The sequence below is a fragment of the Hyaena hyaena genome, unplaced genomic scaffold (genome assembly GCF_003009895.1).
Source record: "Hyaena hyaena isolate Hyena2069 unplaced genomic scaffold, ASM300989v1 scaffold_471, whole genome shotgun sequence".
Classification (NCBI taxonomy): Eukaryota; Metazoa; Chordata; class Mammalia; order Carnivora; family Hyaenidae; genus Hyaena; species Hyaena hyaena.
In genome coordinates, this window is record NW_024081102.1 from 1,438,503 (window position 1) to 1,451,002 (window position 12,500).

Below are 12,500 nucleotides of genomic sequence, written 5' to 3' on the forward strand. Positions count from 1 at the left end.
AATACACAGAACAGTCTGTACAGTCAGCTCTGGAAGAAACTGCCCCGGCCCCCAGCTCCCTTACTAAAGCTTCCTCGTTGGCTATGTCATTTAGCATCACTGCGAGTCAGTGACCGTGGCAGGGCAGTGATACAGGAAAGCGGGATGTTGCAGTGGGACTTGTCCACCAGGTCACGTTTCATGTTACAAACCAACGGCAGGTCACAGGCCTCCTGTTAGCCAAGCCCCTTCCACCGTCCCAACCCCAGGCTTCTCCCACCCAAGGGGGGCCCAGCATTGTCAACTTCCGTTTCCATCCCCGCGCGTTTTGGAATAATAAAACTCGGCCAGGGAATACTTAGGAAGAGGCACGTCATAAAATCAGACAGGGAGGTCAGATCTCTGGTTTACAATCGCGAATACTCCAGAGCATGAGGAGAGAGAAGTTCCACAGAGGAACAGAAAACCACCACGAGCCAATCAGGATCTTTAAGGACTTCTGTCCACATCCGGGTAAGTGCAGGTCTGTGGCGGGGACCCTGCAGCCAATCTTCCAACGGGCCGGATGAGCCTGGTAGAGCTGGGGTTTCCAGAACTGCCTGTTATCATCCTCATGTGAGAAGCAGGCTGGGAGCTAAGAAAAAGGAACCAGGAGCTCAGAAAATGGTGGTTCTTTGGGAAGCAGCATAAACTTCCAGTCAGGAGGCAGCCGGCAAGGTGGCCAGGGTTTGGCTTCCTGCTGCCCAGCCCCAGGGAGCTGCCCGAGGGGGAATAGACTGGACTGCCTCCTGGCAGGTGCACCCACAGGGAGACAGAGGGACCAGCAGGGGTTTGGTAGATGGCCCCTGGTGGGCGTAGGGTATGCTTCTGAGACCTTTCCCTTTTATTTAAGTAATTTGGCAAAACAAAACAAAAATGACCTTTTGGCAAGCGGAGGAGGGTTGGGGCTGAAAATAGTATGTTCTCACGTGTCCGCGTTCTTACTGGATCATGGCAGAGAGGAGAGGGAAATGGATGATATCCTATAGCATGTCCTTTGGGTTAAAAAGAGAGTGGTGTCTCCTAGTTTACTCGGATTTGGAGGGAGTGGTGCCCTAGACAGGCGCTAGCCAGTAGAACTTCCTGTGATGGTGAAAACATTCCATAACGTGCTGTCCCATACCATAGCCACCAGCCACGTGTGGCTACTGACTACTCAAAATGTGGCTTATGAGGCTGAGAAACAGAATTTAAGATTTTACTTTATTTTAATGGCTTTAAGTGGCCACACATGGCTATTGAACAGTATAGCTCTAGGAATAATGCTCCTCCTGGGAAGGAATAGACATGTTGTGTCTCTCCCTGCCACCACCTAAATCTAGAAAGAGCTTTCTTTTGTTGTTGGGAGTAGTGGATAGAGTCAGAGAGTTCTGGGGCAAAATTCTTCTGCCTTTCCCATTTATGCTGTGGGACCCTGTGCCGGTAACCTGTAGTATAGTGCTGGGCACACAGCAAGCACTCAATAAATAGAAATTCTAATAATTACTTTAATAAACTCCATGTGTGGCTACCTGCACAGCATTTGTACAAGTGGAAGTTTACTATGGAAAGAGAAGAATGGGGTTTTCCCCAAACAGAGCTCCATCCCGCAAGGAGGAAGTCACCACCTGTGTTAAGTAGGCGGGCTGCAAGTTTAAGGACTTGGCTGAATTGATCATAGGTCACATCTTGGGTTTTAATGTCCAGGAAAGAGAAACTTTGGAGCAGATGAGACCTCGCACCCACACCCCCACATCTCCACCCGGGTGTCGGCGGTGTCTCCCAGCCCCCAATGCTGGGGCTGTAGCCTTCCCTGCAACCCTCTATTCCTTACATGACATTAGCACACGGGCTAGCTGGGGGGCCATCTCTTCTCTCCACGCTACCGGGTGTAGCTTGCAGACCTGCATTCATTCAACAGAGACTGACTGAGGAGCTATTCTCAGTCAATAGCTGGGCACTTGGGATACAGAGAGGCCCAAAACAGGATCCCTGACCTTTGAGGCGCTCAACCTGGTGGGAAAACAAAGGTGTGCTAAATCCCAATTGGAAGTCCGCACAAGGTGCTTTGGAAGGGGATGCTAGTGATCGCTTTGCTTTCCAATTCGGGGGGGTGGGGGTGGGGAGGGGGAGATGGGAGGAGCTAGTAGGGTGGGGGGAGTGGTTGCCCTGCTGAGCAGGAAAGCGCAGGCCATCCAGCCCAGAGCAGGGGAAAGCCTGAGGAAGGCTGGGCAGGTTTCTGCAGGAGCAGCTGTCCGGAGCTGTCCAGGGGAGCATGCGGGGTGATCTTCCGTCTAGCCAGCTCTGGGAGGGTGTGGGAGGGCCCTGGGCAGGGCCCCGCTGAGCCCTGCACACCTCTACCCACAGCGGGGACACAAGCCTGCTGTTCTCTGGGACACTTAGGCTGTGAGCAACCTAGGCCTTTGTTAGGGTCCAGTGTCCAGCTGTCACACGAGGCTGGTGGAGCCGTGGTGATTGCCATGCCGGCCACTAGCCCTGCCTGTATGAAGAGGCATGGCTTCATTTGCAAGATGTCTCCACGTCTCCTTCCTATTGTGTTCGCCACAGCTCGTGAGAATGGTGAGGAGAGGGCTGTCTGTTGTATTTGGGGGGGGGGGTTATATGTGTATGAAACCAGAGAAATGAGGCGACTCAGCAGAAGTCACACATGGGCAGAGCAGAGTTGAGGTCTCCAGGAGCCCATGGCCCTTGGCCTTGACGGGGTGGGTTTTAGGTGGTATTGTCTCCCTCCCATGCCCATCCCCCACCGTGTGCCTTTCATGTCCTTTCCAACTTGGCACTGCTTCCTTAGAAAGTGCTGCTAAAAATATGGGTGACATTCTCAGGTATATTGTTGTTTTTGCTTTTGAGAAACTTGGTCATTTACTAAATGTCCCCGTTTCTCCTGTAGCCTGCAGAAGAGATGAAAGCTGGTTGCTCTGGTGGGTGACAACTTTTACAAAGGGAGCTGGACACCTGGAGGTGTGGCTGTTCCCCGAGCACCGCACCAGCCCCTGGGTAGAGCGTGGGTACCAGTTATCAGTGGTTAAGGGGTGATTTTGTCAATGCAATGGGAACATATATCTTGGTGAATTCATTTCTTTCGGCTTCTCAGAATCCCCTCCCTGTTGCCTCTATTTTAAGTACCAGGGTCCTTGGGATGTCTAACTCATGAAGTCCCACATACCTCAGCGACTTGCTACAGGAGCAGCATGGATGGGGTGGGGTCGGGGTGGGTCTTCAAGAGGCTGAATGGATCTGCTGGGATAGACTGGTCCACAGAGCGGGATGTGAAAGCAGGCAGGCCTGAGCTTCAGGCCTGGTGTTGAGAATAAGGGATTGAGTTTATTTCCAGGTGCCCCCCACCTGGAATTCTACAATTCCCAGGCTTTGAAGGGCAGAGTGGCAGGGGCGACCGCACGGGGTTTGGAGGGCTGTGTCTCCCAGAGCCCCTCCCCAGGGGTGGCACCACCCCAGCTGTCACATCCACCATCTGTTGTAAGGAGCTCTGCTCCAGCCTCCAGCTGGCAGCTACAGGGGCCGCTGAGAAAAAGGCTACTTGATGTTCCTCTAGCACTTTTACCTTAAAATCACTGTCCCTTCCGGCCCCAGTTTATCTATGAAACGTAAATTCTGAGGCACTTTCTTTCTTACTCTGGACAAAATGATTTCCAATCACGATCACCACGCCCTGTTTCTGTTTGGGGGTTTGGTACCCTGGGGGGTGCAGGGGACAGTGAGCTGGGTGGTGGGCCTGTCTCCCCATCTGGGCTTAGAGCTGTGTGCATCTCCGGGGAAGCTCTCTGTGTTTCCATTTTATTTTCCCATCTGTAAAATAGGATAATGATACCTGTGTAACCGACACCGCACATGGTTATTGGAAGGCTCCCACGAGGTAATATATGGGAAAAGACTTTGTAAAAAGACAAGTAATGTATAGGTAAGGGGTATTATTATTGAAGGACAGTTGAAAGCTCGAATTCAGCCCAGCCCTGCCTAAAGAGGTGTGGTAGTGGCTCCTTTATGGGATATCTTTTTGTTTTTTTAATGTTTATTCATTTTTGAGAGAGTGCAAGCGGGGGAGGGGCAGAAAGAGACAGAGGATTCTAAGCCGGCTCTGCGCTGACAGCAGAGAGCCCAGTGTGGGGCTCCAACTCATGAAACGTGAGGGCATGAGCTGAGCCAAAGCCCAGCGCCCCCGCCCCCATTCTTTATGGGACATCTTTGGCCGGTCGGAAATGGGTCCAATTCTGAGGAGGTGGGGGGATCCGTAGGGGGATCACTTCTTCCTTGCACCCAGCCATGCTGGTGGCATAAACCGGGCCATAGAGCAGGGGGGAGGCTTTCGCAACCCCATTAGCTGGGCGGCTCAGACTCTGCCCCTTCGACGGCTGTCTCCCACCCATGACACCGCGCTCAGAGAGGCTCCGCAGCACGGGCTCCTGCCTCCGCCCCCTGCTCTCTCTTGCAAGGGAAGACTTGTACCGCCAGCGCCCCAGACCCTCCTGCTTCCTGGGCCCCCCGAGAGGGGGCGGGGGGGCAGTTCGAGGGCCCGGCCCAGGTAGCGCTGCTTTAGGATGAGGGAGGTGAGGATGAGGCTCTAGCTGCTGGTTCGGGGCCTCGGAGGATCCTGCAATGGGAATGGCTGAGGCCGGGGGGCTGGGGGAGTTGGGGTGACCCTCCCGGCGGGGCTTCCTGCTCCCGAAGCGGCTCCCGCCCGCATCCCTCTCCTGCCCCGGCGGGCGCGGCGCTCGCAGCCCTCCTTTCTCCGCCAGCCAGGTCGTTGGCGAGTTAGACCTCCCAGCCTCACGGGGCTGCTGTGCGGCTGCGGCGACGCTGGCGACTGCGGCGCTGCGGCGGAGACGGAGGGCTCGGGAGGCGGCGCCACGTGAGTCCCGGGCTGCCGGGGCCGAGGCCGCGGCGGGAGATTACCGTATTTATCGAGGCCAGTGCCGGACCCTTGGGGGCGGGTCACTGCGGGCGCGCTACCGTATTTGCCGGGAGCCGCGCAGACCCCTTCCGGGAGCGGGGAGCGCCGAGACTTAATTACGTATTTTTCCAGGGTCTCGTGGTCCTCCCGGGGGCGCCGCGGGAGCCGGAGGGTGGGCCGCCTCCGCGCCCCGAGGAGGCCGGGGCTTGCAGCGAGGTGGGGCGGGTTGCGGCAGCGGGGTGGGAGGCCTACGTATTTTCGCGGGGGCGAGGTTGCGACGCAGAGTTTACCATATTTCTCCTGGGGCGCTCTGGCCCCGGGAGTCGGCACGGTTGTGTGCGGAGGTCGGGTGGGTGGGGTCAGCCCTTTTGATTAATGCAGCTGTTAGATAAGGAGGGCGGTGCGGGAGGCTGGCCGCCTTTATGGGGGCGAGGGAGAAGGGGCGCGGGAGTCGCTGCGGGAGCGTTACCGTGTTTGTGCTGGGCGGCGCAGACTCTGGGAGAGAGCCACTGCCGGAGACCCGAGGAGCAGGGGCGCAGCCTGGGCTGTGAGTGCGGGAGGGATGGAGCAACTTGGGGGAGCCGAGGGTGGCCGTGGCTTTAGACCCTCTCCGTAGTGGGGGCCTTGGTCAGAGACATATGCTGGGGGACAGCGAGGAGGCTGTCCAGAGACAAGGCCAGGCTGAGATTGGCCAGGGTGATGGTCTGTCTTTGCAAATGTCAGTGCAGCCGGCGCGGGGGGGGGGGGGGGGGGAGGGGGGAGAGGAAAGCCTGTGGGTGGGGTCTAATGTAAGTAGCACTGGTCCCCTTCTCCAGGGTGTGTGTGTGTTCCGCCCTGGCCTGAGGGTACGGGGAGACAGAAGGGGGATCCCTGAGACCCCACTCTGCAGATAGATGGACTGAGGCTGTAGTGAGCAGTGAGATCTGGAAGTGTGGAGAAGGCCTGCACGGAGGTCTGGGTCCCTGATGGGGTGGAGGAGGGCGGGGGGTGCCGGCTCAGCCTGTCTGGGGCAGGCCTCAGTGCTCTGCAGGAATAGGATGCTTAGGTTTTTTAGGTGAGGAGCACGAGGGGAGTGGCAGCGGACAGTGGCCTATAGGAGCAGTGGCCCTTTGGGTGATCTAGAACTCTGCAGTGGTCAGGATAGTGGTGGTGGTCTTTTATGTGCGTGTGTATTTTGAGGGGGGTTTAGCTGGTGAGCGACACATCGAGAAGAGCTTTTGACAGTGAGTCGGGAAACTTAGGGCCTAGTCCTGGCTCACCTTGTGCGACCTTGGGCAAGTAAGGTGACCTCACTGTGCCTCGGTTACCCTGTCTATAAAGTAGGGTTCAGTGAGCCCGGCTCCTTCCTCGGGGTCGCTGTGAGGACAGTGGGAAACAATATAAGAGACCACGGTGCCACTGGGAAGAGAATCCTTAGAACCAGCATGAATGGGATGGAGCTGAACTTGGGATGGAACTGAACTTGGGGTTGTTTGCCGAGACTCGGGGTCAGGCTTCCATGTCTTGGGGATTCCAAGAGGAATCTAGCTGAGACCAGCCCCTCCCCCTCACCCCTCCCTTACCCCCCCAGGGAAGGTCACACTCCCTTTCAGTGATTTGCCAATCTTTTGCAGCCATGCCTCATTTTGATAAACAAAAAGCTGCTGCCTTTAATGTTTAATTGAGATTACTTTCAACTGTACAGGAGTTTTGTTTTCTTTCTTCTTTTAAGCTTTTCAAAAATATCTTTGAACCACCAGGGACCCCACCCTTCTCTCCAGATTGGGGATGCACCTACCTATCGCCCCCCCCCCCCTCCGTCCCCTACCTCGAGATTCTGGTTGGAGAGATAAGACATATGCAGGTGCTAACTTACAAGACTAGAAACCCCAGCATATTACCAGTTTGCATTTATTCAATGCTTTGTGTGGCAGGCTCGGTGCTTGCTGCTGGGGATAAAAGAAGGAAGCACGTCTGTCCTTAAGGCATGACAGGGCCGGGAGACCGAGGTGGCATGACTGACCTTCATACAGTGTGATGACTGAAGGTCACAAGCTTGGGCCACAGGGCTCAGGAGGGGCTGGAGGGGTCAGGGAAAGTTCTAGGAGGAGGTGAAGTTGAGAAAGGCCTCGAGGAGGGGCAGGATGTGATTTAAGGGTAGAAGAGAAAGAAGGGCTTTCCGGCAGGGGAACCTGGCTTGAACAAGACTGGAGGGGCGGATGCTGAAGTGTGGGAGGCCAGTGCAAGGTCCAATGTCCCTGAGCTTGGAGGCCGGCTGATCCTTGGATGCCCCCACGCCTGACTCCTCTCTCTCTCTCTCTCTCTCTCTCTCTCTCTCTCTCTCTGCTTCTATCTCTCCAGGGACTGGTGACTGCGGCTGGAAGTGCCCATGACAGAGCTGGCGTCCTCAGGGGGCGGGTCCCCTGCGGGGGACGGGGAGGAGGGTCTGGGGGACGAGCAAGGCCTGGTCATCCACCACCCCGCGGAGGAGCAGCCTCACCGCTGCCTGCTGTGCGGCCAGACCTTCTCGCAGCAGCCCAGCCTGGTGCGGCACCAGAAGGCGCACGCCGGGGTGGGCCGCGCGGCCGCCTTCGTGTGCCCCGAGTGCGGCAAGGCCTTCAGCGTCAAGCACAACCTGGAGGTGCACCAGCGCACGCACACCGGCGAGCGGCCCTTCCCCTGCCCGGAGTGTGGGCGCTGCTTCAGCCTCAAGCAGAACCTGCTCACGCACCAGCGCATCCACAGCGGCGAGAAGCCGCACCAGTGCGCGCAGTGCGGCCGCTGCTTCCGCGAGCCGCGCTTCCTGCTCAACCACCAGCGCACCCACGCGCGCATGCCCGCCCCGCACCCGCGCCGCCCCGGCGTGTTCGGGGAGCGGCGGCCCTACTTCTGTGCCCGCTGCGGCAAGAGCTTCGCGCGCGAGGGCTCGCTCAAGACCCACCAGCGCAGCCACGGCCACGGGCCCGAGGGCCAGGCGGCCCATTTAGGCCGCGTGCTATGATGCGCGCCAGGCCTGCCGCCGCCGGTTTCCTGCCCCAGAGCTGCGTCCGGGACTCCTGGAGATGGCGCTGGGCTGCGGCCCCCGTTCTGCATTCGATCCTGAGAGACGGGGAGGGCTGGCCTGGGGTCTGGAAGGCGTGGGCGGCTGCCCAGCCTGGGCCGCCTCTTTCCGAGTCTTCTCCAGCCTACGGCGGGTCGTCCACAGCTGCTTTGGGCCCCTGCATTGGTTTTCCTCCTCTGGTTCACCCGGCCTAGCGTAGGTGAGACCCAAGGCTCCACCAGACCCCCTCTCAGGCCTGGGCAGGGGTTGGGGGGGGGGCGGGGGCAGGCGAGGAAGGTGGTGTGAACTGGGCTCTGGGTCTATGACAAGCTTCTTACTAGATCTTCATTCCCAGAATGTCAGCGTCGAAAGTCACCTGGAGAGAGAAGGCCACTCTCCACCATCCCCAGCACCCCTCTCCCCGCTCAAGGTCTCTGACTCCAACACTTACTATCTGGTGTACTTGAGAAGTTATTGCACTTTATGACTCAGTCTGTTCGTCTGTTTAAGTTGTGTTTAAGAGGGACTTCTCCCTGGGATACTGTGAGGATTGTAGTCAACATTACTAGATAAAAGAAGGTGACATCGCTGGTCTGGAAACATTCATTGAGCACCCCAGTGTGCCGTGCACAGTGCTGTGCTCTTGGGAGGGGGCACTAACACAAAGCCTTGTCATCTGAGGGCTGACACTTGGTGCTCACACAGGTGATGCAGGCCATCCTAGCGGACAAACCAGAAGGTACTCTGGGAGGTGGGGGAGGTGATTGGTGGCACCCAAAGTGGTTTGATGGCTTGAACTGGGTCCGGAGGGTGAATAGAGGTGCTCTAGGGGGAGCAAGGGAGTGGGGGGCTTCCGAGGTGGGGGTCGCATAGAGGAGGCTCATATTTGCCCTACAAGGCACTTTGTGGCCATAGTCAGAGGACACCAAGGTGTTTAACGAGAAGAGCGTGGTGATTCAGACACGGGGTTCGAGGAGTAATGGAAGCACCTGAGGACAGATCCGAGTGGGCTGAGCAGGAGCGTCGAGGGTTGTGGGGTCATCTGGGCAAGAGTCCCCATGCTAAGGGGCTTCACCAAGGGGAGAGCTGGGACCGTCCCCCAGGCCCCTGATTCCAAGTTGGTGCTCCGAAGCTCAGGCTGCTGCTGCTGCTGCTGCTTCTTCTCCTTCTTTTCCTATTTCTACTTCTCCTCCGTTTCTTCCAGTTAATTTTATTTATTTTTAAATATAGTTTATCATCACATTGGTTTCCATACAACACCCAGGGCCGCACAGGCTTCTCCATCCATTTGGCAGGTGAAGAAACTGAGGCTCGCCCCGGCTTGCCCCCAATCTCACTTAGTACTTAGTGGGGTCACAGGGCAAGCCTGGCCCCCAAGACCCTTTGTCTCTACTGCCCTGCCCATAAGAGCAGCTCTTACTGGGGGGGAGATGGAGCGCAGAGGATGTGGGGATGTGACCAGATGCCGCGTGGTAGGTCCTGGGCGGGGGCGCCCCTGAATGACTGAGAGGGTCTTAGCAGCCATAGTAGCAGGTTGGGAAGAAGGGAGATGGGGGGCTCGGAGGGGACCTGCACTCACAGAGCCCTTGCTCTGTGCCCAGCCTGTGTCACCACCCCGCTAGGTGCTAGAGGCCTGTCCCTGCCCTTCCTTAGGGCTTTGTGGCTCCTTGGGGAGCAGTGGCCCTCGGCCTGCCACCAGGTGGCAGCTGCAGTGGGGACCAATACTTAGTGGCAGAGGTGAAGAGATTAACCCGGGACCTGGGACATCTGGAGCCCACATGCCCTAAACCCAAGTTGTGTCGGGTTCACGGGGTTGATAATCCTGGGCTGCTCCGTAGGGGGCCAAGAGGAATGGCTGAAAGCCCTGGGCAAGTGCAGCGTGGCCCCGTGGACCGCTCCCGCCCGGCCCCAGAGGGGTGGCTGAGGGGTGGCCGGGCAGGGCCGTGTCAGAGCCCCAGGCCTGACCCTGGTCTCTTTGTCTCCATGAACAGATGTGGAGTGGGCAGGACCTCCGGGCAGCGTGCGAGGCACATCTGGGCACAGACTCTGGAAATGGGGCCCTCTGGGGGCCTGCCCACCGTCATGAGGACATGTCCCCTAAGAAGACCTACCTCGGGAGGTGCCGTTCAGAGGGGACCCGTGCGTCCTGGAATTGGAGGCCGGTTCTGTGCCCTGGTGGACAAGCTTCCTGGTTGGGAGTCACGGCCAGAGAGGAGCTCGTGCCGGCTGCCTGGCCACAGACTTCCACTCCCGTGTGGCATCAGGGACAGAGCCTGAGTGGAGAGCCAGCTTCTCTGCGCCTGCCTGGCCCACCAGAGACAGCAAGTAACTGGCCTAAGAGAACACAGCAAGTCGGTAGGAGGCCTGGCTCTAGAGGCTAAGCCTTTCCCCCAGGTGTGAACCATACCTGCAAGGCTCCGCTTTCCTTTCAGAGCAACGGCTCTCGAGACTTTGGGGGTGGGAAGCCCTTGGAAACCTGACAAACGATATGAATCTTCTGGAAAATGCGCATACTCCTGTGGACCCAAGAATCTACAAGCAAGTGCAAAGCTCCTGGACCTCCTGGCCGGGAATCTCGGCCCCAGGACCTAACCCGCCAGTCCTTCCTTACCTGCGACAGATCCCTGGGTCAAGGCCACCGCATGAGTAACATTGCTCCCTCCTCCTGCTGAACTTCCTTTCCTCACTCAGGAATAAAGAATTCTGAGGAGGGGGACCCTTTTAGTCACTGTCTTCTCCCAGGCCTCATGGTACATCAGGCTTCTAGAAGGAACCTTTCTCCCCTTCCACAGATGTTGCTGGAGGCTCCCTGGCCTGGGCTCTGATCTCATTGTGAAAGTGGCGGGGAAGCTGGAATTTCCACCGTGCAGGGTGTGCATGACCTTGGGCCTACCCGGTGGCCGGGGGTCCTGCTTCCCCAGAAGCCAAGCCTCTGCCAGACCAGGTGTTAGCCAGGCCTGACGTGGGGAAGGCTGAGGGAGGTGGGGACGGAGCCTGGCTCCAGGTGCCCGCCAACTCTGGGGCCGGCTGAGCTTTTCTGTGGTCCGTGCATGGACGCGGAGGGGCAGAGGCCGGGCCAGCAGCCGGGAGAGGACTTCTGTTTCACCCTGAGCGGGTTGTCCTGGAGCTCACCGGCCTCCCCAGAAGGAACCACTCATCTGAAGAGGTGTGGCCGATGAGGGCCGGGCTGGGGTTTTGATGACCTCCAGACCTCTTGATGCAGGTTTTACTTAGTGAAACCCTTGCAGGGAGGGGAGAGGCCCGTAGCCATGGATTTAGATCAAGTCTCGGCAATCAGAGTTGTGGAGGGGGCACTGTGGAGTGTTCTGGTGGGAGGTCCCAGGGCCAAGCTGGGCTTTGGGCAGGGTTGTCGGGAGGCCTCCCTCCTCCCCAGCTCCTGGCCCGGGATCTTGCTTGTCTCATCCCCCTTGCAGTCTGGCACAATTCTGCCGTGTGCCGTGTGCCGGAATAACTAAGCACACTGGGGAGATCCCAGAAAGAGGAGGCACTCTGCGCTCTGGAACCTTCCATTTGCTCTGATCCTTGGCCTGCCTGGAGGGAGTCTCCCAGATGCACCCCTTCCCTGCCGATCCTCAGCTCATCTCCCTCCCGTTTAACCATGCAGCCCTCATCCACCTTTCCGGGCTCCCCCTTCCCTGGTCTCACTGTGAAATGTGCTCCTCCCCCATCCTCCCCAAGCCCTCTTCTCCAGCAGGCTCCCCACCCTCATTCTCTGAACAGTCCGTGTTAACACACCGTCTCAGCCCTGGTGGCACGTGCAGCCTTGCACTCTAGCTTTCTGTGCACGTGTGTGTACATGTATGTGTGTGCGTGTGTGTGTGTTGAGTCTCCAGCTAGACTGTGAGCTCCCTGAGGGCAAGGGATGTGCCATTTCCTCTCGAACCCCAACAAGGTCTGGCACAGGCTGGGCTCCTAACACTCAGGATATACTTGCCTACTGGCTGACGGGTCCAGTGCTGGAGTCTATAGTGTGGCTGGTGGTGAGGAGGAGGAGGAGGAGCATGAGTTCACACGTGGGTCCATTTCGCTGGGCCGTGAGCTGGCTCCCCTGGGGACAGTGATGACCGCAGGAGACCTCAGGTCCTCACCTACTTAGGGCAGTGGGGCAGGAAGGACGCCCCCATGGCCACGCAGGAGTGCGTGCAAATGGCCGTCCAGGCTGAATATCTCCGTCGGGCACCGATGCCTGCCGGGGCTGACCAAGTGGAATAAATGTTCTCTCAACATCAGCTGGTGTGAGCGGTGGTCTTTTGGGGCTCAGCCGGGAGCAGGGTGGAGGCCTCTAGCCGAAGGAGCTATTTCCATTGTTTGCCAAAGGCTGTAGCAAGCATAGCTTGAAAGCCACAGCAATGAATAGTTTGACCCCCTCCTCCCCACTTCAATCTGGATAATGACTGTTTGGATTTGGGTAATGGATATTGGGGCCCCTTCAAGCAGCCTTGACTGTTTGCTGAGCCTAGGGTGCGGCCAGACCTGCTGCGAGGCTGCGTGGTGATCCCCAGCCCGGCCTGAGAAGTGGACTGTTAGCAGTGC

The 12,500-nt window shown here is 58.0% G+C and overlaps 1 protein-coding gene across 1 annotated transcript; it reads left to right on the plus strand.

Moving 5' to 3' along the window:
* Nucleotides 1–7,355: 7,355 nt before the first annotated feature.
* On the plus strand, nt 7,356–12,196 carry LOC120246416 (zinc finger protein 22-like; the record flags this gene model as incomplete). Its single annotated transcript, XM_039253917.1, has 2 exons — nt 7,356–8,166; nt 9,938–12,196. A coding segment is annotated over one exon (552 nt), but the record flags the coding sequence as incomplete, so codon positions are not given.
* Between the last annotated feature and the right edge of the window lie 304 nt (nt 12,197–12,500).